Source organism: Podarcis filfolensis, assembly GCF_964270895.1.
Source record: "Podarcis filfolensis genome assembly, chromosome: 8".
In the NCBI taxonomy this organism is placed as follows: Eukaryota; Metazoa; Chordata; class Lepidosauria; order Squamata; family Lacertidae; genus Podarcis; species Podarcis filfolensis.
In genome coordinates this window covers 86,979,438-87,006,094 of record NC_139611.1, presented here as the reverse complement: position 1 = coordinate 87,006,094, position 26,657 = coordinate 86,979,438, and the positions used below count along the sequence as shown (strand labels likewise).

General features: G+C 50.2%; 1 protein-coding gene across 9 annotated transcripts in view; it reads right to left on the bottom strand.

Annotated features, from left to right (window-relative positions):
* Positions 1-22,836, bottom strand: part of VASP (vasodilator stimulated phosphoprotein) — a 43,947-nt gene extending 21,111 nt beyond the window's left edge. For 6 of the 9 annotated variants that reach the window (XM_083627502.1, XM_083627505.1, XM_083627504.1 and 3 more), the window contains exons 1-4: positions 10,931-11,038; positions 10,165-10,224; positions 9,065-9,118; positions 8,671-8,745 (exon numbers count right to left, since the gene is read on the bottom strand). In XM_083627502.1, the coding sequence (XP_083483628.1) occupies positions 8,671-8,745; positions 9,065-9,118; positions 10,165-10,224; positions 10,931-10,947 (206 nt within the window). In that variant the 5' untranslated portion in view covers positions 10,948-11,038. Of the gene's footprint in view, positions 1-8,670; positions 8,746-9,064; positions 9,119-10,164; positions 10,225-10,930; positions 11,039-22,685 lie in introns of those variants that run through there. The other 3 variants (XM_083627508.1, XM_083627509.1, XM_083627507.1) reach the window with 2 other exon arrangements.
* Positions 22,837-26,657: the final 3,821 nt, after the last annotated feature.

Genomic DNA, 26,657 nt, shown 5'->3' with positions numbered 1-26,657 from the left:
GGGGAAACCCAGCCAGATTGGGGGGGAGTATAAATAATAAATTATTATTATTATTGTAAAATGTATGAGGGCAAGCGGGAGGGCAGGCCACATGGGGACGTGTTTAACATACAACTGCAGGGTTCTGCACAACAGATGCAAAATACGAGCTTATCTGCAACCAGGAAGCCCAAATTCCAAGGCTGGGCTCAGTTATGAAAACCAAAGAAGAAAGGTGTTTGCAATTTAATCCGTTTAAGTAGTCCAGGGCTGCCAGTCCACCAAAGGGGGAGGAGGAAAGAAAGGGGTTGTGCTTGGAAAATGGAGGAGCATCCTTGCGGAATGTTTCCATGCAGAATGCTGAGGACTAGAACCTTGGGAGGCAGGTGGGAAAGAGAAGTAACTCTATAGGGAACGGGTGGCAGTTTCTGGACAGGACCCAAGGCGCCTGGGCATGCAGACCACTGTGTGCCCCAGCTGATTTCCACAGCTCTCTCTTCTCCGCACCCAATCATACCCCCCCCCCATGCACACAAAGCTGTCAGGTGAGTTCTTCTCCTCCACCTTCCTCTCTTAGAACAAGGGTGCTCAGAGAATTGTGGCAACTGGCAGAACAGGAAAAGCAGCCAGGCTGGCAAGGACTCTGTGTGTGTGTGTGTGCGCGCGCATGTGTATTTTACTGTCTGGGGTCTTCATGCGCAAGGAGGGGGGGTATAGAAGGAGCTGATAGACTGCAACGGGGCTGGGGGGGAGAGGCTGGCAAAGGTCTGGGACATAGAAACAGCCTGAAAACCACACCATTTGTGTGTGTGCGCACACATGCATGTGCCAAAAAGAGCCTAAGAGCCCGAGTGCCGGATCAGGCCAATAATGGCCTGGTCGCCTCTTCTCACAACCAAGCAGATGTACACAGAAATCCACAAGCAGGATCTGAGCGCAAGAGCAACTCGCCCTCTCCTGCCACAGCCTTGCTGCCACAGAGTGTGCATAGCCAGCGTCCATCGATAGCCCTCTCATCTAGCAAAAGAGGGGAGATTTTTGCCCGTTAGGTCTGGGCACTCCCAAGAAGCTTGGTCGAGCCCCCGCTCTTACCTACTCAGATTTAAGGTGCTGGTTTTGACCTTTAAAGCCCTTCACGGCCTAGGACCCTCGTACGTACGGGACCGCCTCTCCCGGTCTGCCCCACGGAGGACCTTAAGGTCCATAAATAGCAACACCCTAGAGGTCCCAGGCCCTAAGGAAGTCAGGTTAGCCTCAACCAGAGCCAGGGCCTTCTCAGTGATGGCTCCGGCCTGGTGGAACACTCTGTCTCATGAGACCAGGGCCCTGCGGGATCTGATTTCTTTCCGCAGGGCCTGTAAGACAGAGTTGTTCCGCCTGGCCTTTGGCTTGGAATCAACTTGATCCCCTCCCCCTCTTTCTTTTTTCCTTTCTCCTCCTGTGAAGAGGCTGCATTTTAATGTTTTAATGTTGTATTTTAATCTTGTTATTTAAGTTGTATTTCAATCAACTTGTTTTTATTATTGGTTGTTAGCTGCCCTGAGCCCGGTCTTGGCTGGGGAGGGCGGGGTATAAATAAAATTTATTATTATTATTGTATGGTTTTCCCAGTAGTGATGTATGGAAGTGAGAGCTGGACCATAAAGAAGGCTGATGGCCGAAGAATTGATGCTTTTGAATTACGGTGCTGGAGGAGTCCCATGGACAGCAAGAAGATCAAACCTCTCCATTCTTAGGGAAATCAGCCCTGAGTGCTCACTGGAAGGACAGATCCTGAAGCTGAGGCTCCAAGACTTTGGCCACCTCATGAGAAGAGAAGACACCCTGGAAAAGACCCTGATGTTGGGAAAGATGGAGGGCACAAGGAGAAGGGGACGGCAGAGGACGAGATGGTGGGACAGTGTTCTCGAAGCTACCAGCATGAGTTTGACCAAACTGCGGGAGGCAGTGGAAGACAGGAGTGCCTGGCGTGCTCTGGTCCAGGGGGTCACGAAGAGTCGGACACGACTAAATGACTAAACAACAACAAAAAACACACACACACAAGAGGAAACAACAACAATGCACACCAATCTCTGATCTTTGTCTTCTGGGTTTCTGGGGGTTTTCCTGTTGTTATTCTGTCTCTCACAGCTACAATAAACCTACCATTAAAATTATTGGACTGGTCATTTCTTTGTTAGAGGGCAAACGGGCAAATTTAGCAGGAGATCAAATATGTTTGCCCCCTCACTGTACAATCCCCATCATCCCTGACCACTGGTCCTGCTAGCTAGGGGTGATGGGAGTTGTAGTCCAAAAGGAGCTGGAGACCCGAGTTTGGGAAACCCTGGATCCTGGGATCCTCCCTTTGGAACACAGCAACAATTATTATTATTATTACTATGGTCTTTCAGGTTCCTGCCCTCCGCACTGCCAAACACAGAAGCCCTTGCACACACAAAACACCGGGTTCTCCCGCAGCTCAGCTTCCCTCCAGGCACCAAAGGGTGAAGCGGAAACAGCAGCCGCTCCCTTAATCCAAACAGGCAGCGCCAGGCCTGGGCCATGATTCCTGCCTCTGGGCTGCAGGCGAGTTGTGGCACAGCTCCGACTCTGCAGGAGCAGGAATGGGGAGCGGGCGAGAGGCAGGGAGAAAACAGGCAGTGTACAACTGGAGAAGACCAGAACAGATCGGCTGGAGGAAACTGAAGGAGCGCTTTTCTCTGAGGGCGAACTCAAGAGGAGACTTTGCAACAAGTACTTTAGACCTAAGCAGGGCTGGGGAGGTGGCGCTGCAATCCAACATGGCAAGGAAGACAGGCAGGAGTGCAGCTCCCCAAAGAGATCGGCTTTTAGGAAACAGAGTGTGTGCATAGTAATAATAATAATAATAATAATAATAATAATAATAATAATAATAATATTTTTATTTATACCCCCCCCAGCCAAGACTGGGCTCAGGGCGGCTAACACCAGGTATAAAAACAATTGATTAAAATACAACTTAAAAACAAGATTAAAATGGAGCCTCCTTTCAGTAGAAACTCAAATCAAAAACTTTTTTGGGGATGAAAACATCAAGTCTTCACCAAAGCCAACTATCCAGACTGGTCCTAGGTGGGCCAGAAAAAAGCCAGAGAAGTCCCCAAATAAGAGTTCCATCACAGAAGGAGAAAGGAAAAAGGAAAGAGGGGGAGGGGATCAAGTGGATTCCAAGCCAAAAGCCAGGCGGAACAACTCTGTCTTACAGGCCCTGCGGGAAGAAATCAGATCCTGCAGGGCCCTGGTCTCATGAGACAGAGCGTTCCACCAGGCCGGAGCCATCACTGAGAAGGCCCTGGCTCTGATTGAGGCTAATCTGACTTCCTTAGGTCCCGGGACCTCTAGGGTGTTGCTATTTATGGACCTTAAGGTCCTCCGTGGGGCAGAGGCGGTCCATAGGTATGTGGGTCCTAGGAAGGTTTCTTTTAATCTTTGCAGATCAAGCATGTGCTCAGCTGGGCGGAGGGAGGGCAATACCTGCCTACACCGAGAGGCAGTGTGGTGCAATGGTTAGAGTGTTAGGCTAGGACCTGGGAGCCCAGGGTTCGAATCCTCCACTCGGCCATGAAGCTCACCAGCTGATGTTGAGTGGCAGCCACCGCCTCTCAGCCTAATCTACCTCACAGCGTTGTTGTGCAGATTAAATGAGGACTAGGAGTTTGACGCGGGTGGTGCTGTGGTGTAAACCGCAGAGCCTGGGGCTTGCCAATCGGAAGGTCGGCGGTTCGAATCCCCGCAATGGGGTGAGCTCCCGTTGCTCGGTCCCTGTTCCTGCCAACCTAGCAGTTCGAAAGCACATCAAAGTGCAAGTAGATAAATAGGTACCACTCCAGCGGGAAGGTAAACGGCGTTTCCGTGCGCTGCTCTGGTTCGCCAGAAGCGGCTCAGTCATGCTGGCCACATGACCCGGGAAAACTGTCTGCGGACAAACGGCGGCTCCCTCGGCGAGTAAAGCGAGATGAGCGCCGCAACCCCAGAGTCGTTCGCGACTGGACTTAACGGTCAGGGGTCCTTTACGTTTTTTAGGAGTTTTTTTAGGGCCTTCTCGGTGGTGGTGCCCACCCTGTGGAACACCCTCCCACCAGATGTCAAAGAGAAAAAGAACTACCAGGCTTTTAGAAGACATCTGAAGGCAGCCCTGTTTAGGGAAGCTTTTAATGTTCAAGAGGTTATTGTATTTTAGTGTTCTGTTGGAAGCTGCCCAGAGTGGCTGGGGAAACCCAGCCAGATGGGCGGGGTATTCATAATATATTATTATTATTATTATTAGCACAGAATGACAGAGTTGGAAGGGAACCTGACCCTCTGCAATGCAGGACACATGCAGCCGTCCTATACGGGGATCAAACCTGCAACCTTGTTAGGAGACACCCGAGTTCAAATCCTCCCCTGGGTGCAGCCACTGCCTCTCAGGCTAAGCCCTACCTCGCAAGGTTGTTGTGAAGATGAAACAGGGAGTAGGGGGAGCGCTTTGCACCCCCTGGAGCTCCTGGGAGAAAAAGGGGGGATAAATCAGCAATAAATGAGGAACAGGCAGGCAACATCCTTCTGGTTTCAAGCTGAGAGCGACAGGGGGTGGAGAGGGACCCAATCCACCTCATCCTCACCCCTCCCAGGTTGTGTTGAGCAACAACCTCAGCCCATCATGCGTCCCCAGCTCACGTCCGGCTCTCGCAAGCCACAGGTCCCTTCACAATCTCACCACGGCCGCAGTGACGCAAGGTACACTTCCGAGACTACCTCGCTTTTAAGAGAGAAGGCAAAGACCCAAACCGCCCGGAGGAGGGTTGCGCAAGGCCGGAGAAGCCCCGAGGTGTGGCTCTGCAGCTGCTGCCAGCCAGAGCTGGCACCTGCAAGGCAGAAACTGGGTCCCTGCAATGCCACCCGCGGGCACTGCGGAGCAGGTGGATGGGTGCATTGTTCAAGATGGACATATATCTAGGTGCAGAGGAAGCTGGAGGAGACTTGGTCAGCCTAGGTCAGTGCTGCATGCACTGGCTGGCAGGGGCTTCCCAAGGTTCAGACAGCGGGCTTTACCAGGAAATGCCAGGGGTTTCCTGCCTGCAAGGGCTCAGCCTCCGTCTAAGTAAGGTGCCAGTCCTCGTGGAGTTTAGCAAAGGGCTGTTTTAAACAGGACGCTACCGACTCAGACCTAGCTCAGCCTACACTGGCTGGCAGCTCCAGGAGACGCATTCAGGGATTGAATCTGGGACCTTCTGCACGCCAAGCAAGGGCTCTGCCAGCCCTTGGAAGGTGGCAGTGCACCGTCAAAAATTCCAGGCGGGTCTGAAGTCGAGGCAGTGCGGTGTAGTGGTTAGAGTGCATCAGACTAGGACCTCGGAGAGACCGGGGTCCGAATCCTCACTCAGGCATGCTGCTTGCGGGTTCAGTCACAGCAACCCTCAGCCTAACCTACCTCGCAGGGTTGGTGCAGGGATTAAATGAGGAGGGGGAGGAGAACCAGGTACCCCACCCTGAGCCCCTTGCAGAAAAGGGTGCAATATAAATGCCAAAAATATAAATAAAATCCAATTCACACACACACATTTTGCAATGGCCAATGTTTCTCAGAAACGGCTTGGGAAACCGTGGCACAGCAACACCCAGAATCCTTTGAGACGCATCTAATCGGATGTTGCTGTTGAAACCGCTGCGACATTTTCTCTCTATCCCATCCTCTCTCCCCCTCCAGCCGTCGCATTTTTCCCTTTGCAAAACGTTTGTTTGCATTCTGGGGTCAGGCTGCAGGCCCCAGAGCAAAGGTCTCTCTCTTTTTCTCCCTCCAGCTCACAAATGGAGGAACATTTGCTGCGAGAGGAAGGTTTTGTGCAATGTGGAACTTGCTCAGCCAAGTATCCCAAGACACAAAAATTACAGCATAAATACTTTCATAACCTCATGGGGGGGGCGGCGAGAGAAAGAGGAAGACCTGCAAACACGACTCCTGGGTCCTGCAACTTACAAGTCAACTCAAGTAGTTCCCTTGCTTCCTTCTGCCTCAGTTTCCCCTCTACGTAAGAGACACCTTAGCCTCTTCTTACAGACCCCTCCAGGCCAAACAGGGGTGGGTGCAGGGTCTTATCAAAATAAGCCCAGCATTTCATAAGGTAAGTGTGATGCCCTGTGGAGGGGGGTGGGGAGGCTGCAACCAGGCCTTCTGCACTCCAATACAGCTGCCCAGCAGGGTCTGGGCGTATAAGATTTAGGGTGCTGCCTGATACCAAGTTCAGGTCAGCGTTGTCTACTCTGACCGGCAGCTCTCCAGGGTTACAGGTGAAGGACACTCCCAGCCCTATACCTTGGAGATCCTGCCAGATGGAAACTGGGGCCTTCTGCATACCAACCAGGTGTTCTACCCAGAGAAATGGCCTAGGAACTGCAAATGCCAGGCCAGCGCTGCAACCTGGGCACAAACCCCCATGCCAAGGCCGCCCCCCCCCAAGCAGCTATAACCTCTGGTGGATCCTGTCCCAAGGTGAAAGACTTCTGGGAAAAGATTTATAATGAATTGAAAAAAAAATGTTGAAATATACATTTACAAAGAAACCAGAGGCCTTTCTTCTTGGAATAACAGGTTTGGAATTGCCCAAGAAAGATGTTAAATTATTTTTGTATGCCACAACTGCTGCTCGTATTTTGTTAGCTAAAAAGTGGAAAACCCAAGAATTACCAACAATAGAAGAATGGCAGATGAAGATGATGGATTTTTCGGAGCTAGCCGACCCACCCGGAAGAGTCTGCGACCAGAAGGAGGAGGAGTATCAGGAAGAGTGGAAGAAATTTAATGATTATTTAGTTAAATTTGTTAAGTTAAATTAACTGGAAATAGCTTGCAGATACTTAATGGGCTTAGGATTTTATTTATGTTAAGTGATGAAGTAATAATTAATTCTATAAGGCGAAGATTTAAGGATGTTAAAGTTAAATTTCATAAAAATTGGGATTTGGAAAACCGTTAAAAGGACATGCAATGAAATTCAACCAAGGGGAAGCGAAGAAGTCACTTAACAAAGTTAATAACTGTGATTTTCAATAAGGCTATGATCTATGTTTGCTTTGTTTGTTTGTCTTGTGTGTTTGTTTGTTTTTTATAATATTGTGAAAATCAATAAAATTTCTGGGGGGGGGGGGGGAAATATAACCTCTGGTGGCTCAGCTCAACACCGGCTGTCCGAACCAAAACATGCCAGAGGTAGGCAGTGAGGCTTTTGAATCCCAGTTGCTGGAAACCTCAAGAACTGCTTGCGGGTTTTCCCTGGCCCCTAGGAGAACAGGATGCTGACCCGTCCTGATCCAACAGCCCAGCTCTTCTAATGGAGCCTCCAGCTCCAGGGGCAGTCTATCTCTGCATCCCTAGGTTCTATGGGGTATTTGGCCTCTGCGAGAAAAGGAGGCTGGAATAGACTGCTCCTTTTAGGTTCAGAGGGCAAACAAGACCTACCCGCTCTATTTCAGGAAAACAGAGCGAGGTTAAGTGAGGGGGGGCAGTGCGGGAAACAGGCTGCCCCCCCTTTACTCTGGCAGCGACTGAAAGAATAAGAATTGGCACCTGGAACGGCCAACCGGAAAAGAGGCGGAAGGAGGGAGGGCGGGAGAGCAAAAAGCAGCCTTTGCCCATATAAGGTAGACTTGAAGGACAGGCCGGATAATGTGGGAATGCAAGGCGGTTGGAGGAGGCGGGGAGGGGCCCAAAGACATCCTGCGCCGTTCCCCCCCCCCCATCAGCAACCCTGCCTAAGCAAGGAAAAGCACCCCCAGCCCAGCTCAAAACATCCTGACATCATCCATCGCCTCCATTCTCTCCCCAAAGCAACCAACGTCCCCATAGGTATTCACAAAGGAGTTGTGTTTTTTTGCTAGAGAGGGACTCTTCTTTGCCTCCCCCCATCCCAACACAGACACACTCCCCAAATTCCAGACTTGTGAGCTGGAAGCATTGCAAACTGATGGGGGGGGGGGTGGCTGAGTTAAATTTGGGTCGGGGGGGGGGGGTCCAGAAGAGAGCAACAGACAAGCAGGTACGGTTCGACTCAGGACTGCTTTCCATGTTCCTTTCTCCAACTTGGTTCCAAAAAAAAAGTGGTGGGTTTTTTTCGAGAGGGGGTGGGAATTGGCAGAGCTGCACAGCCTTTGTTTTCTGCAGTGGGACAAGAGCGGCTCGGGGCTTGGGGGGGCGCTGGAAAAAGACATTTCCACGTATAATGGGAGTGTGTGCGGATTTTGGACGGCGTTCAAAGTCGTTTGGAATTAGCTGTGTAAACATCCCCCCCCCCTCCCCGAACGCTGATCATGCACAAGAAACCGTCAGCTCACTCCCAGTTGGAGAAGGCGGCCCTAGATGGGGGAAGAAGTGACCCCCCCCTCCAAAAAAAATTATATTCTCTCCATCAGTGCACTCCTGCAATCAATATATATGGGATTTCCCCCTTTCAGAAATCTTAATGTGTTGCACACAAGACATCGCCCCATGTGTGCCACCCCAGGAATTTTTTTTCCTGCTGCCCCCCCCCCAAATTTAGGCAGAGGGTGGCAAAGTGGGGAGCAGGAAGCTCTCAACCCTTCCAATTGGGACAGGGAGATTCCCTCATCCTGAAATTCAAAGCCCTTTCCTAGAGCTCAGAAGAGTATCTGTAGTGTTGCACCCCCCCAAAAAAAATTCAGTCGCACCTGGGTTTCTCTGCCTGTTTCACTTCGACTTTCTTAGCGGGTTCCGGGGCAGGAGACTTCTTCCCCAGCGTAATCCTGCCAAAGGGAAGCACATTCCTGGTCTCTGGGGGGGCTAGAAGCCCAGGGAGACCCCCAGGAGAGGGGGGGTTTGAGGGTGGTCCTCAGCCCCCTCCCAACCAGGCCTTTTGGGACGATGCAAAAGGCGGCCGCAGAAGGACGTTGTTTCCAGGCCCGCAACCGCAGGGCCAGGAGAAAAATTAAATAGCTTTGCCCCCCACCCCACCCCAAAAATGCATCTTGCAAAGGGCAGAAGTGGGGGGCAAACCAGCCCCACCCTGCGCCCTGCCATTGATAACTCCTTGCCCCCCACCCTGACCCAAATACTCATCCGCACTTGAGTTGCGTCGAATGGTGTTGGTCTTTGGCCTTGGGGGGGTCGGGAGCCTTGCTGGAAACGGAGAAAGTCAAAGGTCACAGAATCGTGGGGTGGGGAGGGAACCCCAGGGGTCATCCATCCCAACCCCTGGTGGAAAACCTCCATTGGTGGAGAAATTGCCACCTTCTGAGGCCAAGGAAGCCAGAAAGCCCCCAGACTCCAGGAATCAGTCTAGAAAGGAGAGGGGTGTTTAAAACCATTCCTAAGAGTCAGAAAGCAGAGGCCTTTCTACTTGGAATAATAGGAATGGAATTGCCCAAAAAAAGACGATTTTTGTATGCCACCAAAGTGGCAAGTCTGCTGTTAGCTAAAAATTGGAAATTCCAATGGTGGAAGAATGGCAGGTGAAGATGTTGGAATTTTTGGAGCTAGCCGACCTGACTGGAAGAATCCGCGACCAGAAAGAAGACGGGAAGAAATTTAAGGACTATTTAGCCAAATATTGCAATATAAATAATTAGAAGTCACTTGAAAAGGACCAAACAGGCCGAGGATTAAAATAAGATTCAATTGTAAGTAAGTTGGATTTAGAATATTAAGGAAAGAGAAGAAGGTAGTTAATTGTTGGAAATAATTTTAGTTGAAGAATGATATTGGAGAGCTGTTATACAATAAAATTCAGAAGGTAAGAATTTGAGGAAGTCAATTAACAATGTAAGATAACTTGGGTTTTTCAAGTGATAGGTGTTTAAATTTGTCTTGCTTTTCTTTTCTTTTTTTAGTATTGTAATGTGTTTTCTCTTGTGTGTTTTCTTCTATGTTATATTTCTTATAATTGTGAAAAACTTAATAAAGAATTTGGGGGGGGGGAAAATAAAATAAAACCATTCAAGGGGGGGGGGGCAATTTTCAGGTTCCAGCCAGGGGCAGGTCCAAAACTTCCAAGATATTCTTTGGGGGGGGGGGGTGAGATTGCTTCCATCCCTAGAATACACAAGAATCTCGGGTACCGCTCTCAAAGGCCTCTGTAGGTTTTGTGAGATAAGGGTGGGCACCCCAGGATAAGGAAGTTTTGGGGGGGGCTACATGTCCCCCACGCAGGCCCAATCCATCCACACCTGAGCACTGTGCCATGCTTCTCCGCTTTGGGCTTAGACGGCGGGTCAGGAGCCGGAGATCTGTCAGAGAGCAAAAAAAACCCAACAAACCACAGGTCGCCTATGGCGAACGGAGGGGGAAGCAAGGCGACCAGCGGTGGCCCCCCCTCCAAAGTGCTGGGAGCAGCCAAAAGCCAGGCCTTGGGGCTAGAGGGGTAAGATGAGCCTAGATCTTGCCTGTGCTCACCCCTGGAGAGCATCAGTAAGGAGGTGAAGGCGGGGGTGTTCCAGAGGCTTATCCCCCCCCTGCAAAAAAACTCCTTTTCTTCCTCCTCCCCCCCTGAGCAGCCTTGTATTTGAGACGGCTGAGTCACTTCCTGAAAGGCGTGCAGCTTTTCCGGCCTTTTCCAGCTCAGGACAATTTGGGAAAAGGGGGGGGCCAGCAAGACTTAGGACTCTTTGTGGGGGGGGGGGCAAGAAACACCCCCCCCCAAAAAAAACAGAACTGACAGAATATCAGGGCTGGCCCTGGATGAGAAGGTGGAGGAGAGGGAAAAGGGACAGCTGGTCATGGGGGGGGCGCAATATGGGGGGGGGAGAGAAGGGGCTGCAATCCATGTCGCAGTTTCATGTTTAGCGGGGGGGGGGGCAGGGAGAGCATGGCGGCATTTCCACAGGGCAGAATACAACCCTTGCTTGCGGCTCCAGCCCGCTCCCCTACACCCGGGAGGCCAGCAGAGCAGAGGGCCCAATCCGGGGGGGGGGCGGGGGGAGATGGCGAAACAACCTTCCAAAGCGGCCCATGATGTCCGACGTGGTGCCCCCGCCGCGCCCGGCCCGGGTGCAGGTCTCTCTGTCTCTCCCACCAGCCCGGAAGACGTGCCAATTGGAACTAAGTGCTGCGTCACAATGCAGCTGGCACCCGGAACCTGCGACCCCCCCAAGAGGATTCCGGCACTGGGGGGCCCAGAGACTCGGGGTGAGGCCAGGCGGTTGAGGCAGCTCAGGCCATTAGGCCATTGGCCCATCTAGCCAAGCCCCCTGTTCTTACAGTGGCCACATACCCCAAAGAACCTAGGAATCTAGATAGACTGCCGCTGGAGCTGGAGGTTCCATAAGAACCCGAGAAGATGCCCACGGGAAGCATGCAATCCGGGCACGGGGAGTAGCCACTGAATATGCCCAGTCTGAGGTTGGTGGCCACCACCCACCCCAGCCTCCTGTGGCAGCGAGTTCCACAGGTTAACTCTTTGCAGCAGAGGCAGCAGCAATGGCATTTTACTATTGTACTGTGGAGAGTGTATTAACTTATGGTCTCTGTGTGTGGTTTGGGAGCTGCACAGTCAGGGAAAAAACAATGCTGTCCAGGGTTGTAAAGACTGCGGAGAGAATAATTGGGTGCACTCTTCCCACCTTGGATCAAATCTATGCTTCCAGGTGCCATAAGAAAGCTGCAGAGATAGCGCAGGATAGTACGCACCCCGGAAATTATCTCTTTCAGTTTCTGCCTTCTGGAAGAAGGTACAGGGTTATAAAGACCAGGACCAGCTGCCTGAGAAACAGTTTCTACCCAAATGCAATTCTGGTTCTAAACGCAGCATAAGGGGTCTCTATAGTATAGTGTATTTTATAGTATAGTGTATTTTAAAATGGGGTTTCAGAGTTTTTAGGGGTTTTTATAGTATAGTATTGTGTACGGTATTTTAAAATGGGGTTTCAGAGTTTTTAGGGTTTTTATATAATAATATTTATTGCTTTTCCAACAATTTAAACAAAACAAAACAAAATAAACAATACAATACAATACAAAAACACTCCATAATATAACATAAAAACACTACATAACACTAACACATTAGACTAACAGAACTAAATAAAAATAAAAACAATTTAAAACACATAGAGTTTTTAGGGGTTTTTATAGTATAGTATAGTATATTTTAAAATGGGGTTTCAGAGTTTTTAGGGGTTTTTGAATGTTTTATGTAGTTTTTCAATTTCATTGTTCTGTATGGGACAATGACAATAAAAATATCTATCTATCTATCTATCTATCTATCTATCTATCTAGAAGTCCTTTCTTTGCCCTGTGGTGGGGCAATACCCTGGGCCTTAGTTTGCAGAACACGGCGTCCTGGGGCTCGCTGTTCTGGCCGGCTCATCCCTAGCAAGCTACGTTTGGGCTGACGGCACTTAGTCATTTGAGGAATGAGGAAAAGGGGCTTAGCAACCCGGCGCATGAAGCTGGCTCCAGTGCAAAATGAAGTCAACCCTTTTAAACGCCGAATCTTCACCTCCCGTGTCCCCTATGTCCGGCGCAGCTGCATCGGGAAAGAACGCCCCAGGATCCTGCTTCCGACAGAGGACAGCCAAAGTATACGATACGATATACAATATCTTTATTGTCATTGTCCCATGCAGAACAATGAAATTGAAAAACTACATAAAACCTTCAAAAACCCCTAAAAACTCTGAAACCCCATTTTTAAATACAAGATACTTCCATAGAGTTTCCTTACATTGCGTTTAAAACCAGAATTGCATTTGCGTACAAACTGTTTCTCCGGTGGCTAGTCCTAGTCTTTATAACCCTGGACCTTCTTCCAGAAGGCAGAAGCTGAAAGAGATCATTTCCGGGGTGCGCACTATCCTGCGCTATGTCTGCAGCTTTCTTATGGCACCTGGAAGCATAGATTTGATCCAAGGTGGGAAGAGTGCACCCAATTATTCTCTCCGCAGTCTTTACAACCCTGTACATTGTTGTTTTTCCCCTGACCGTGCAGCCCCCAAACCACACACAGGGACCATAAGTTAATACACTCTCCACAGTACAATGGTAAAATGCCATCAACAGGTCCTTTGAGAGATTGTTTTTCCAGAGGATTCTCAGAAAATATAACCTCTTCTGTGCTCTCGTCATCAGGTCTTTACTGTTTTCTCCCCAGGTTAGGTCGTCTCTCAACTCCATTCCCAGAAATCAAAAGGTGTCCTAGAAGCTCCCAAGCAGATAAATAGGTAAAAAAAAAATAACTAAAATGGTGTTGGATTGGAAATAAGTGGTATTAGTAACAAAGTTAATAAGAATATGCAAAAAAGAATTGATAATGGATGAAAATACTGAGTTATAAAATGTTAAGTTATAGAGATAAGATAAATGAAAGAGGGTAAGGATTTGCTGATTTGATTATTTAAATGGGAATACAAGAAGGGGAGGTATGAGGAAGTCAAAGAAACAAGCAAATGAGTTTTAAATTATGAAAAAGAATTGTTTTTAATTTTTTGTATCTTTTTTGTGTGTGTTTACTCTTATTTTTTTCTTGTTTTTTTATTATGTGTTTTTGTATATCTGTTTTTGTAAAATCTTAATAAATATTTCTTAAAAAAAAAATAGAAGCTCCCAAGCAGAGCACAAAGGCAACACACACAAACACACTTCTGCTACTTTTGTCCTCCGTCCCCAGTACATCAAATTTAGAGGTAGACACTCTCTGAACATGGAGGCTCCATTATCATTCAATTCAGGGTCTTTGTTCCTGGCTGATGGACCAAACCACCCCCGTGAATTTGTCTAATCTCTCTATCTCTCTCACCAGAAACATTTTTACTTCGCATTGTAGGAGAGGATATTAACAGACAGGACTAGAAATTGTTTTTAGATGCAACAACAGCAGCAAGAACATTATTAGCACAAAAATGGAAGCAAGAAGAACTGCTGACCAAAGAAGAACGGCAAATGAAATTAATGGACTATGCAGAATTAGATAAATTAACAGGAAGGATTCAAAACCTGCGGGATCAGAGATTCTTAGAGGACTGGAGTAAATATTTGAACTATTTGAAAAGCAATTGTGACGAACAGATTACGCTAGCAGGATGGCAATAAGTTCTGTAAGGAGGACTTTGTGAAATATTGCAAGGAAGGCTTTGAAAAGAATTATTAGTTAAGGGCAATTAAAAGTAAAAGAGAAATTAAGAAATGCAGAACAAGTGATAAAGAACGGAAAATCTTCAGAGGTTGTTGATGGAAGTCTAAAATATTGTACAAGATAAGAAGTTATGTTAAATGATGGTTGGAATTTATATGTTAAAAATTATTTCACCGAAAGTTGATTTCGGAAGCTGCCTCTTCCCTTCCCGCCCCATCTCCTGGAGATGAAATGGAACCTTTTCTCGGAGGAGTTCAAAGTATTACCATTGCACTCATTTCAGTGGTTAAGGCTAAGCAGCCTTTAAAAATAGGAAGGTGGCAGAAGGGATCCCAAAGGGCATCTAGTCCAACCCCGGGCAATGCACGGTCCCCCATCTAATCTGAAACCCAACCGGACCCTGCTCAGCTTCGCAAACGTGCTAGCCGTTTTATTGCTGCACCACAAGGAGGAGGAACAGTTGAGGAGTCGTCAGCTGCGATTCCTGCATTGCAGCAGGTTGGGCTGGATGACCTTCAGGGGACCCTCCCAATTCTACGATTGCGTGATTTTGCCTTTTGAAAGGCTTGGTTTTAATTGGCATCTTACTGGGTATATGTGTGAGCCCACCTGGTGCTCTCAACCCCCCAAAAAAGTTCTGTGCCAGCCAGGGCTGATGGGAGTTGTAGTCCAACAAGATCTGAAGGCACCAAGATTGCCTTAAAGGCATAGGCCACAACTCCCTGGGAGCCCAAGGGTTAACATCCACTGGGCCTGCTTTTCCTCTTCCCAGTCTGTCCATGTACACAGTGGAAAAGGGAAATGGGACAGGCTGCTTCCTGATCTTTAGGTAATCAGCCAGGACTCATTAAATCGCCTGCAACATCTCAGACCCACAGTCAGTACTAAGCAACTCAGTCAAGTAACTGCAAAGCTCAGGGGTCTCTCTGGACTCCTGCCTGGGTTGCCCATTTTACAGATTGGGAAAGTTAAGGCAGGAGGGGGGAAAGGCTGGATCTCAAACAAGAGATGGCACGCACACACATGTGAGCACATAGACGGAGAAAGCGGTGTTTTTGTTCCTTGTTAAAGTGAAAAAAATGAAAATGGGACGCGGGTGGCGCAGTGATCTTAGCCACAGAGCCTAGGGCTTGCCGATCAGAAGGTCGGCGGTTCGAATCCCCGCGACGGGGTGAGCTCCCATTGCTCGGTCCCTGCTAACCTAGCAGTTCAAAAGCACGTCAAAGTGCAAGTAGATAAATAGGTACCACTCCGGCGGGAAGGTAAATGGCATTTCCGTGCACTGCTCTGGTTCGCCAGAAGCGGCTTAGTTATGCTGGCCCGGAAAAACTGGCCCGGAAAAACTGGAAACTGGCCCGGAAAAACTGTCTGCAGACAAATGTCGGCTCCCTCGGCCAGTAAAGCGAGATGAGCGCCACAACCCCAGAGTCGTTCGCGACTGGACTTAACGGTCAGGGGTCCTTTACCTTTTTAAAGTGAAAAATGCTGCTGCCTTTTGGTTCAGAAACCTTGCAAGGTTGCTAGTCTGGTATAGTGGTTACAGCGTCCAACTAGGACCTGGGAGAGACCAAGGTTCAAATCCCGCCCCTCACTCATCCATGACTCTCACTGGGTGCGAATTTGGAAACCAGTCATAACATAGAATTGGAAGGGACCCGAGGGTCATCTAGTCCAACCCAACTTCCTGTCGGCCTGGTCTACCTCACAGGGTTGCTGTGGGGGATTAAATGAGGCAGGGTTTAGGAAAAGCATCTCCCCAAGTCCTTCACATTAGACTTCAACGATTCAGTCCTTGCAATGCAAAACTTTGAGCTTAGTAGCTGGCTGAGCAGGGGGTTGGACTAGATGACCTTGGGGGGTCCCAGCTCTACAGTTCCATGTTTCTAAGCATCTTCGTTCCCCAAAGTGGCTGGGGGAGGGTTTTCGGGGGGAGCATGCAACATAACCCCCCTTCACTCCCAGACAGCTGGAAGCCTCTCAGCTGTTGAAAGATACCAGAAAGAGACCCCAAGTAGCAGACATTTGGGTGGGGGGGTGGGGGGAGAAAATAAAATCACCAGTTGCTGCAGCTGCTGAAACTTCTCAGGCCTCCCCCACAGCTCTAACCACTAGGCGCTGCATGAAGACGCAAATAAAACCCTGACCGGCCGCTGAAATCCGCTTCTCCTACCCACAGCTTTCAGTGCTGACCTGGTCTCCGGACGTGGAAGCCAGAAAAGCTGTGGGTTTTCAAGGGGTCGGGAAGGTGGGGGTTGTTTCTGCACAGCTGCAAATGCAGCAACGCCCCCCCCCCGCCATGACCCAGACCCGACAGAAAACTCAAGGGGCGGCTGAGAGCTCGGGGAGTCAGGATTCCTGGAGGGCTCTTTTGCACCTTGCAAAATGCAAAATAAAGGCTCTGCAAATGAGAGGGACAAGAAGGGCCTTTTGTGGTTTTGTTAGAAGAGGGGAGAGGTGGATTTGATGAGGTCCTGGAACTGCAGAGCTGAAAGGAACTCAAGGATCCTCTAGTCCACCTTCTGGTCCACAGTCCACCCCCAAAATGCAAGGTCATCTGTGCCAGGAAACTCTAATTGCTGATGTGCTGCGAACAACCTCGATAAGATTATCGTCTGCTGAGAAAGGAATAAAAACCTCCCTCCCCTGTGCTAACAGCAAGGATGGAGGTCGAGAACCACTGATGGGAGCTGGGTTCGAATCCCCGCTCAGCTGGGTGTGTCACTTTGGTTCAGTCACAGACTCTCAGCCCAGCCTACTCCGCAGGGTCGTTGTGAGGACTAAGTGAGGAGGACACCACCTTAGAAGAAAGAGGCAGGGGAGGGGGGAATGTATAAATGTAATCGTCAAAGATTTCTCAGTATATACCCGAGAGTCAACGAACTCTAATCTGAAACTGCTCCACATCACGCAACTTCTCTGTGAAATCAAGTTCCTGCCCAGAAGTTTGCAAGACAGTCAGTTCAACCCCAGCAGTGAAGGGGAACGAAGTCTCAGGTCAGCTACTCTTAACACAGACCTCCCCATTGGGCTGTTTCGGACTACAATTCCCATCAGTCCTAGCATATCAGCCAGGGATGATAGAAGTTGTAGTCCAGAACATCTGGAGACGGCACTAGGTTGCTGCACGGTCAGGGAAAAAACAATGCTGTCCAGTGTTGTAAAGACTGCAGAGAGAATAATTGGGTGCACTCTTCCCACCTTGGATCAAATCTACACTTCCAGGTGCCATAAGAAAGCTGCAGACATAGCGCAGGATAGTGCGCACCCCAGAAATGATCTCTTTCAGATTCTGCCTTCTGGAAGAAGATCCAGGGTTATAAAGACTAGGACTAGCCGCCTGAGAAACCGTTTCTACCCAAATGTGATTTTGGTTTTAAACGCAATGTAAGGATACTCTATGGAAGTATATTGTATTTAAAAATGGGGTATCAGAGTTTTTAGGGGGCTATCCAGGCTGGGATAGCAGGCTTGTTGGTTTTTGAATGTCTTGTGTAGATTTTTCAATTTTGTTGTTCTGTATGGGACAATGACAATGAAGATTATTGTATCGTATCGGAATTCTGTGTTTAAAATGTATTATTGAAAGACAGAGTTATTTAGCCTAAAGAAGCCAGGCATGGGGTGGCAGAGAATGAAGTTTTAGAGCCATCAGAATGAATGAACGTGGCTGAGTTAGGTCCATCGATTCTGAAAGGTCTATTCTGAGTAAAGCTTAGAGCTGGAAGGGATCCCCCAAAGGCCATCTAGTCCAACCCGGTGCAATTATGCAGGAATCGCAGCTATAAAGAATTGAAGGGAAGTCCCACCTCGATAACCTTTCAGAGCTGTTTGAGCGTGTCGTCAAGAGCGGAGACAGGAACAACCCAGTGGCAGACATGGCAAGCTTGGAGTTCCCCCAAAAAGAGCTTTTGACAAAGTCCGACACACCAAAAGCTCTCGAGGGAACTTAATCATGGAATAAGGAGACAATTCTCTAGTGACTCAAAGTCGTCTCACCCGGCGAGGAGTCAACCAAGGAAATGAATGGGCGGCCGTTTCAGAACATGCAGCGCACGACTGACCTCAAATGCTGCGAGAAAGAGATTTAAATAGGCACTGGACCCACTCACCACGGAGAGGTTTGAAGCCCACTCTTAGCCAGGGCAGCGAAGTGGAGCCTCCATCAACAGCAGCAGCCTACATGCTACACCGGCTGCCAGGATGTTCAACTTTCCCTTGTGGGCTACTAGAGATAACTGGATGACCGACACTGGAAACATGTCCGGAGGCCAGACTAGGTCATTCACTCTCGAGATAACCAGACCCACAGGTCAGAGGTCACACTCCCCATTTTTTTAAGAAAAGGCAGCATACAAGAGGATCTGGCTGATACTTTTGGGGTTCCTCCGGCGCTACTGACGAGGGAATCTGCACCCCACTGTTGACATAATACGGCGTTTTATGGCTTAAGTGAGGGCAACAGGTCTCTGGCCTCAAGGAGCTTACAGTCTTAAAATTAATTTAGCCTCCTCTGTGTACTTTGAGACACCCAGAGCTCGCCATTTAAATGAGCACTCAGTGTAGCCTCCCCAAATGAATGGACCTAGCTTAGCCACGTCCATCCATTTCAATGGGTATACCCCGGGGGAAGGGACGCGGGTGGCGCTGTGGGTTAAACCACAGAGCCTAGGACTTGCCGATCAGAAGGTTGGCGGTTCGAATCCCCGCGATGGGGTGAGCTCCCGTTGCTCTCTCCCTGCTCCTGCCAACCTAGCAGTTCAAAAGCACACCAGTGCAAGTAGATAAATAGGTACCGCTCTGGCGGGAAGGTAAACGGCGTTTCCGTGCGCTGCTCTGGTTCGCCAGAAGCGGCTTAGTCATGCTGGCCACATGACCCGGAAGCTGTACGCCGGCTCCCTCGGCCAAAAAAGCGAGATGAACGCCGCAACCCCAGAGTCGGCCACGACTGGACCTAATGGTCAGGGGTCCCTTTACCTTTACCTTACACCGGGGAAAACTTAGCCAACAACCACCACAACTCTCTTCCTTCCCATCCCAGGGCAACCTCAATGCCAGAGGGAACCCTGTCTCCAGATAGCACAAAACACCAGACAGGACTTTTCTCCAAAACCCTCCGAGGATTTCCTACTACACCAGCCATTTCCAAAATTCTGGGGGTCGCACACCACCCCCTTGGTCCCATAAACTCATCCCCAGCATTTTATAAAAAGCATTATTCAGAATAGCGGTTCGCACGGCCAACTATGGAAGAGAATAATAGAACTCAAAGCAGTGAACGGCACATTTATTCAGAACCCAAATAAAACTATTTAGTTTTGATTCATCTGAACAAAGTTCTTGGGCTTGCTCCAGGGACACCAGCTTTCCGAAGTCTGACGGTCATTTGCACCTCCAGTGACACCCCCCAACAAGGAATCCTGCCCACCCCCACTTTGGGACACCCCCCAAGTACTACACGCTCCCTTTCTCTGCATTTCCTCCTACTGAGACCAAGAACCCTGTGAGACCTTCAAGGCTGACTAATTCGGCAGTGATGCTGATGATGGCAGCCCAGGCAGCGATAAATCTTGTCAGCCTTTAAGGCGTCACTGCACTCCGTGTCTCTTGCAGCGAAGATGACAAACTGACCTCTTCCGGGTTGCTTAACCTGCAAAACACACCCTGCCTCCCCCACACCCCCACCCCAACTTTCCCTTCTCATATTGTAAGACTGCAGGCGGGGGCTGCCCTTTTAAAAAAATAAAATAAAAAATTGCAACACAGCAACTAGAGATCGGCTTATAGATAAGGCATATCATAAGATTTTAAACTCAGGGCCCCGCGCTTGATCTGAATCTACTTCCCCTACAGTTCACTTCCTTTTGCTTTCAGGGGATCGGGGCCACAGACACAGCTTTCAGTTGGATTAAGGAGGCGAGGGGAGAATGCCATTTATACCCCAGCTTTTTCAAGGAGCTCAAGACACGGTCGGCCAACCTCCTCATTTCACCCCCACAACAACCCTGTGAGTTAGGTCAGGCTGGGAGGCCGTGAATGGACCCCCCCAAGGTGACACTCGGTGGCCGAGTGGGGGTTCGAACCCTTATCTGACACGCCAGTGTTTCCCCAAACTGGAGTCTTCCACTGTTTTGGGACTACAACTCCTATCATCCCACTAGCTAGTTAAGGATGATGGGAGTTGAAGTCTACTGCTCTAACCACTACACCACACTGCCTCTTCCCTTGGTTTGGAACGGCTGGTACTTTCCAACTCTGCAGTTCTGTAATTCTATAATCTGGTGACTCGGGGATGGGAGCCGGGGAGGAATCTCCGAAAACTGCCGACTCAGGATGAACTCCCGCAGGCCCACTGACCGTCCGCGCCTCCTCGTCAGCCTAATTTCTGAAGGAGGGGGGCTGCTTGTCTCTCTCCCCTCCTGACCCCAGAACCCTTCCAGTTAGGCTCAGAAATTATCACACTGCATCAACGAAGCAGGGGAAAACACTCTGCACGTGCTCAAAAGCACAACCTCGCAAGTCCCAGGACACAGAAAATGAGGTGGGAGGGCTTAAGACCTCCATGAGACTTGAGACTTAAGATTGGGGGCAGCTTGAGCCTGGACAACCTTAAATAGCCTGCCTTGAAATAGGTTTACAATTCCAAACCTGCATTCGCTGAAAGAGACTTGGAGGTAGGTGGGGGTCTTTGGTGTGTGTGTCCCCCCCTCAACTTGAGGAAAGGAGCGAAGGGGGCACAACGGGGGCAGGAGCAGGGCCAGGATCGCAAGGGGAAGAGAGATTGAGCTTTGGGGTGCCCCTGACCCCCTTGCAATCCCTGAGAAGGGGGTGCAATGGTACAGAAATCCAGTCCGGTCATCTTCAGACAAGGATCCATTCAAGAGGACTGACCACTTCTCGGATGTCCAGCATTGGCCAGAACCTCTGGGAACTGCCGGACCAGCACCCCAAATTCGGGAAGGGTCTTGGGCTCTGGGAAAGATCACTTTCCCTGTCCCATCATAGGGGCGGAGCCGCCCCCTCTCAGGAATGCCCTCCTGGGAGAAAACAACTTCCTGTGTCCTTAAAGGGGGGGGTGTTATTTGTTCCTTAGGTGGGGGTTGCAAGGAACTAAGTAGCATACCCGGATCACAGAAACCAACCTTTGAGGTTCCTCCCCACTCACAACGGATCTGAGGTGTCGCGCCCCCCCCCTTCGACTTGACCCCTTGCAGCCCCCACCCTAAATCCTGACCTTCAGTCCACTATTGCAGAAGTAGGAAATGCCCCCCTCCGCCCCCCAAAAACTTCAAACTCCCAGCCCAAAGCCAAATGCATTCACAAGCCCCTGGGAAAGAATTTGCATTCCTCACAACGCCCCCCCCCCGCCCCACTTATGGAGGACACGAGGCAGCTGTGGGGCAAATCTATCCTTATCTCTTCCTGCTCCCCCCTTGCCCGGGGCGTGGCTCGTTTCCCTCCCCCCCCCCGGAGGAACTCCCCAACAAACTCCGCTGCCGTCCTGGAAGTCTCCCCCCTTATCTCAAGCGGGGGGGGGCCCGAGCGATGAAGTCACACGGAAGGGCGTGGCTTCAGACATCAACTTGGGGTGCCCCCATTCAACCCCTATGGGCTGCGTGTGTCCACAGTCATTCCGACCATAGGATTTTTTTTTTGGGGGGGGGAAGAAGGGAGACTATCATCTCTGGCCTCTTCCAAAGGGGGGGGGGAGTGCAAATCTCTCCCCCTATATTGGGGGACATTTCCCCACTTCCGGAAAACACGTTCAATTGGGCTTCAAACAGAGGGCAGAAACGACCCCCCCCCCATTTTTAAAAAAGAAGCTTCTAACAGTTTCTATGTTTTTTGGGGGGTGTTAATCTTTGCCACGTGCACCTCTCTCCCAAGCGGTTACAAAAGGAACCAGGAAAACCGCGTAATGTGGGAAGAGGGTCCCCCAAAACAGCAACCCCCAATGTTCCGGGTCCCCCAAAACAGCAACCCCCAATGTTCTAGGCACCCCAAAACAGCAGCCCCCAATGTTCCGGGTCCCCCAAAACAGCAACCCCCAATGTTCTAGGCACCCCAAAACAGCAGCCCCCAATGTTCCGGGTCCCCCAAAACAGCAACCCCCAATGTTCTAGGCACCCCAAAACAGCAACCCCCAATGTTCCGGGTCCCCCAAAACAGCAACCCCCAATGTTCTAGGCACCCCAAAACAGCAACCCCCAATGTTCCGGGTCCCCCAAAACAGCAGCCTCCAATGTTCCGGGTCCCCCAAAACAGCAACCCCCAATGTTCCAGGTTCCCCCAAAACAGCAACCCCCAATGTTCCGGGTTCCCCCAAAACAGCAACCCCCAATGTTCTAGGCCCCCCCCCGAGAAAAATAATCTGCGCTGGTTGCAGCCTCGACGGGAGGGCGGGGACCGGGGTGCCGCCGCGCTCCTTTCTTCGGAGCAGCCTCGGCGTGCCGCCTCCCGTCTCCCCGCTTGCTCCTTCCTCGGGGCGGGGAACCCAGACGGCGCCCCCCACCCCCCGAAACCCCGGCTCCCGCAGCCCAGACAACAAAGGCGCCCTTCTGCCTCCCTCCCTCCCTCCCTCCCTCCGCCGCGCCCGGGCAGCAGGTAGCGCTCACCGACCTCATGTCTGCGGGCTCCGTGCGCGGCGCCGCCGCTCCTCCGACTGCCGCTTCCGCCGGGCTGCCGCTCGCCCAGACCTGGCTGGGTGGGGACGGGGGTGGGGCCGCGAGGAGGCCGGGCCGGAGACCCGGAGAGGAGGCTGCCGTCGCTGCTGCCGCCGCCGCCGCCGCCGCCGGAGCTCCAGGCTCAGGCAGCAGCAGCAGCAGCAGCACCGGGAGCCCCCGGCGCCCCAGCAGCAGCAGCGTCCGCTCCGGTCCCCATCCGCCGCCCGCTTTCCTTCCTCCGGCCCGCGGCTACCTCGGCCCGGCCCGCCGCCCCCGCCGGGGGGTCATGGTCCCGATCCTGCCTCGCCAGAGAAGGAGGGGAGGCGGAGAAAGAGGGAGGTGGAGAAAGAGAGAGGGGCGCGGGCACGCGCGCGCGCTCCCGCACCAGCCCCGCCTCCCCCGCGCGCCCTCTTTGATGTGGTTACAATCTTGCCTCCCCCGCCCCTCACTTCCTCTTTTCCTTCCCTCTCACTTTTTTTCCCCCTTTGCTACATCGCATTCCGAAATTCCACTCCGCCGCCTCCCCCGCGCCGCGTTTCCACAATGCACCGCTCCGGCCCCGTCTTAAAAGGGGCGCGGCGGGGAGGGGGCGCCTTAAAAGGGCGATCGGGGGCGGGGGGGGCGGGGGGAGGGTTGTGGGGGTAAGGCGGGAGCGCGCCCCCGATGGGGACTTAAAAAAAAAAATATCAATTTTTTTCTATTGGTTTTCACATTATAAACAAACCAACACATAAGACAAACAAACATAAATCATAGCCTTATTGAAAATTACGCTTGTTAACATTACAAAAAAATTTTTTTTCCTTCCAGTAGCACCTTAAAGACCAACTAAGTTAGTTCTTGGTTACAGATAGGTAGCCGTGTTGGTCTGCCATAGTCAAAACAAAAAAAAATTTTTCTTTCCAGTAGCACCTTAAAGACCAACTAAGTTAGTTCTTGGTATGAGCTTTCGTGTGCATGCACACTTCTTCAGATACCAAGAACTAACTTAGTTGGTCTTTAAGGTGCTACTGGAAGGAAAAAAATTTTTTTTGTTTTGACTATGGCAGACCAACACGGCTACCTATCTGTAGCTTGTTAACATTGTTAAGTGACTTCCTCGCTTCCCCTCGGTTGAATTTCATTGCATGTCCTTTTAACGGTTTTCCGAACCACAGTTCTTATAAAATTTAACTGAAACATTGACATCCTTAGATCTTCACATTGTGAAATTAAACATATTAATTCGACGCTTAACATAAATAAAATCCTGAGCCAATTAAGTATCTGCAAGCTGTTTTCAGTTAATTTAACTTAATGTATTTAACTAAGTAATCATTAAATTTAATCCACTCTTCCTGGGAAAAGATTTATAATGAATTGAAAAAAATGTTGAAATATACATTTATCAAGAAACCAGAGGCCTTTCTCCTTGGAATAACAGGTCTGGAATTGCCCAAGAAAGATGTTAAATGATACGCCTCCACCTTCTGGTCACGGACTCTTCCGGTTAGGTCGGCTAGCTCTGAAAAATCCATCATCTTTATCTGCCATTCTTCTATCGTTGGTAATTCTTGGGTTTTCCACTTTTTAGCTAACAAAATACAAGCAGCAGTTGTGGCATACAAAAATAATTTAACATGGATGGGGAGACCTCTAACCAGTTTGCAAAGTATAATGACCAATTACAAGGGAGTCAATCAACCAGTTTATTACAGTCATAGACCCAGCAGCGACAAGATATTAAATTTAACAGAGCCTTGCTTGAGGCAGCTTTATTATCAAGTGAGTAGGTCGGTTACACCCATACATATAGCCGCTATGACTACACACTAAGCTTTTGTGTTATGCTTTTAAACTAGGGAATGATAATAATAACAATAACAATAATAATTTTATTATTTATACCCCGCCCATCTGGCTGGGCTTCCCCAGCCACTCTTGGCAGCTTCCAACAAAATATTAAAATACAGTAATGCATCAAACATTAAAAGCTTCCCTGAACAGGGCTGCCTTCAGATGTCTTCTAAAAGTCTGGTAGTTGTTCTCTTTGACATCTGGTGGGAGGGCGTTCCACAGGGCGGGTGCCACCACCGAGAAGGCCCTCTGCCTGGTTCTCTGTAACTTGGCTTCTCGTAGTGAGGGAACCTCCAGAAGGCCCTTGGCGCTGGACCTCAGTGTCCGGGCAGAACGATGGGGTTGGAGATGCTCCTTCAGGTATACTGGGCCGAAGCCATTTAGGGCTTTCAAGGTCAGCACCAACACTTTAAATTGTGCTCAGAGATGTACTGGGAGCCAGTGTAGGTCTTTCAAGACTGGTGTTATGTTGTCTCGGCGGCCGCTCCCAGTCACCCGTCTAGCGGGAGATAACCAGAGCATGCACCACTCTGGCGAGACAGTCCGCAGGCAGGTAGGGTCTCATCCTGCATACCAGGTGTATTATTGTTGTTGTTGTTTAATAGATTTGTCTACTTCCCTTCATCCAAAGAACACAGGGCAGTTCACAACATGCAGGATCTGGGGCCCACGTGTGAATGCATCAGCATTGTCCAACCTGGTGCCCCTGAGATGTTTTGAACCACAGCTCCCACCAGCCTCCGCCAGCCCCAGGCAGAACTGATAAGCCAAAGCTACATTCTGGAGGGACAGCAGCCATTTTGAGGGGGACAGAGTGGCAGGTTGCGCTCTTCTTGGTGGGTTTTTTGCCCACTTAGGGGCACCGTTAGATCTGTCACCATCGTCGGAGGCACAGGGGTCCTCAGTGGCTCACAAGACACTTCCTTCCACCTTTGGCTATTCCTTGACAGGGATGGCTTGGCCATGGTGGTGCAGCCCTTGGCAACGTCTCAGCTAGACTACTGCAATGTGTTCTACGTGGGGCTACCCTTGAAAGCGGTGAAGGTCCTGTGTGAGTGCCTGGAGGCGGTTAGAGGATGGATGGCGGCTAACAGATTGAGGTTGAATCCTGATAAGACAGAAGTACTGTTTTGGGGGACAGGGGGCGGATGGGTGTGGAGGACTCCCTGGTCCTGAATGGGGCAACTGTGCCCCTGAAGGACCAGGTGCGCAGCCTGGGAGTCATTTTGGACTCACAGCTGTCCATGGAGGCGCAGGTCAATTCTGTGTCCAGGGCAGCTGTCTACCAACTCCACCTGGTACGCAGGCTAAGACCCTCCCTGCCCGCGGACTGTCTTGCCAGAGTGGTGCATGCTCTAGTTATCTCTTGCTTGGACTACTGCAATGTGCTCTACGTGGGGCTAGCTTTGAAGGTGACCCGGAAACTACAACTAATCCAGAATGCAGCAGCTGGACTGGTGACTGGGAGCGGCCGCCGAGACCACAAAACACCGGTCCTGAAAGACCTACATTGGCTCCCAGTACGTTTCCGAGCACAATTCAAAGTGTTGGTGCTGACCTTTAAAGCCCTAAACGGCCTTGGTCCTGTATACCTGAAGGAGCATCTCCACCCCCATCATTCTGCCCGGACACTGAGGTCCAACGCCGAGGGCCTTCTGGCGGTTCCCTCATTGCGAGAAGTGAAGCTACAGGGAACCAGGCACCAGTCTGACCCTTATGTTTCCCTCCCCTTATGGTCTTGATCTATGGGCTACTTTTAAAATGAGGCTGCATTTTAAACTGCATTTTAACCTTAATTTTAAATTGGTCCCCCTCCATTATGCTTTTACTGTAATTTTACTGGTGTTAGCTGCCCTGAGCCAGGCTCTGGCCAGGGAGGGAGGGGTATGAATAAAAATTTTACTATCATCATCATCACCGTTATTATTAGGGACCACCTTGTCCCCCTGTACACCAGTTCTCCCATAGCCCTTTCGTTCCTATGCAAACTGAGGCCTAGAATCATCAAATTGGAATGGATCCCAGGGGTCATCTAGTCCAACCCCCACCATGCAGGAATCACAGCTAAAGAATCCCTGACCGATGGCCATCC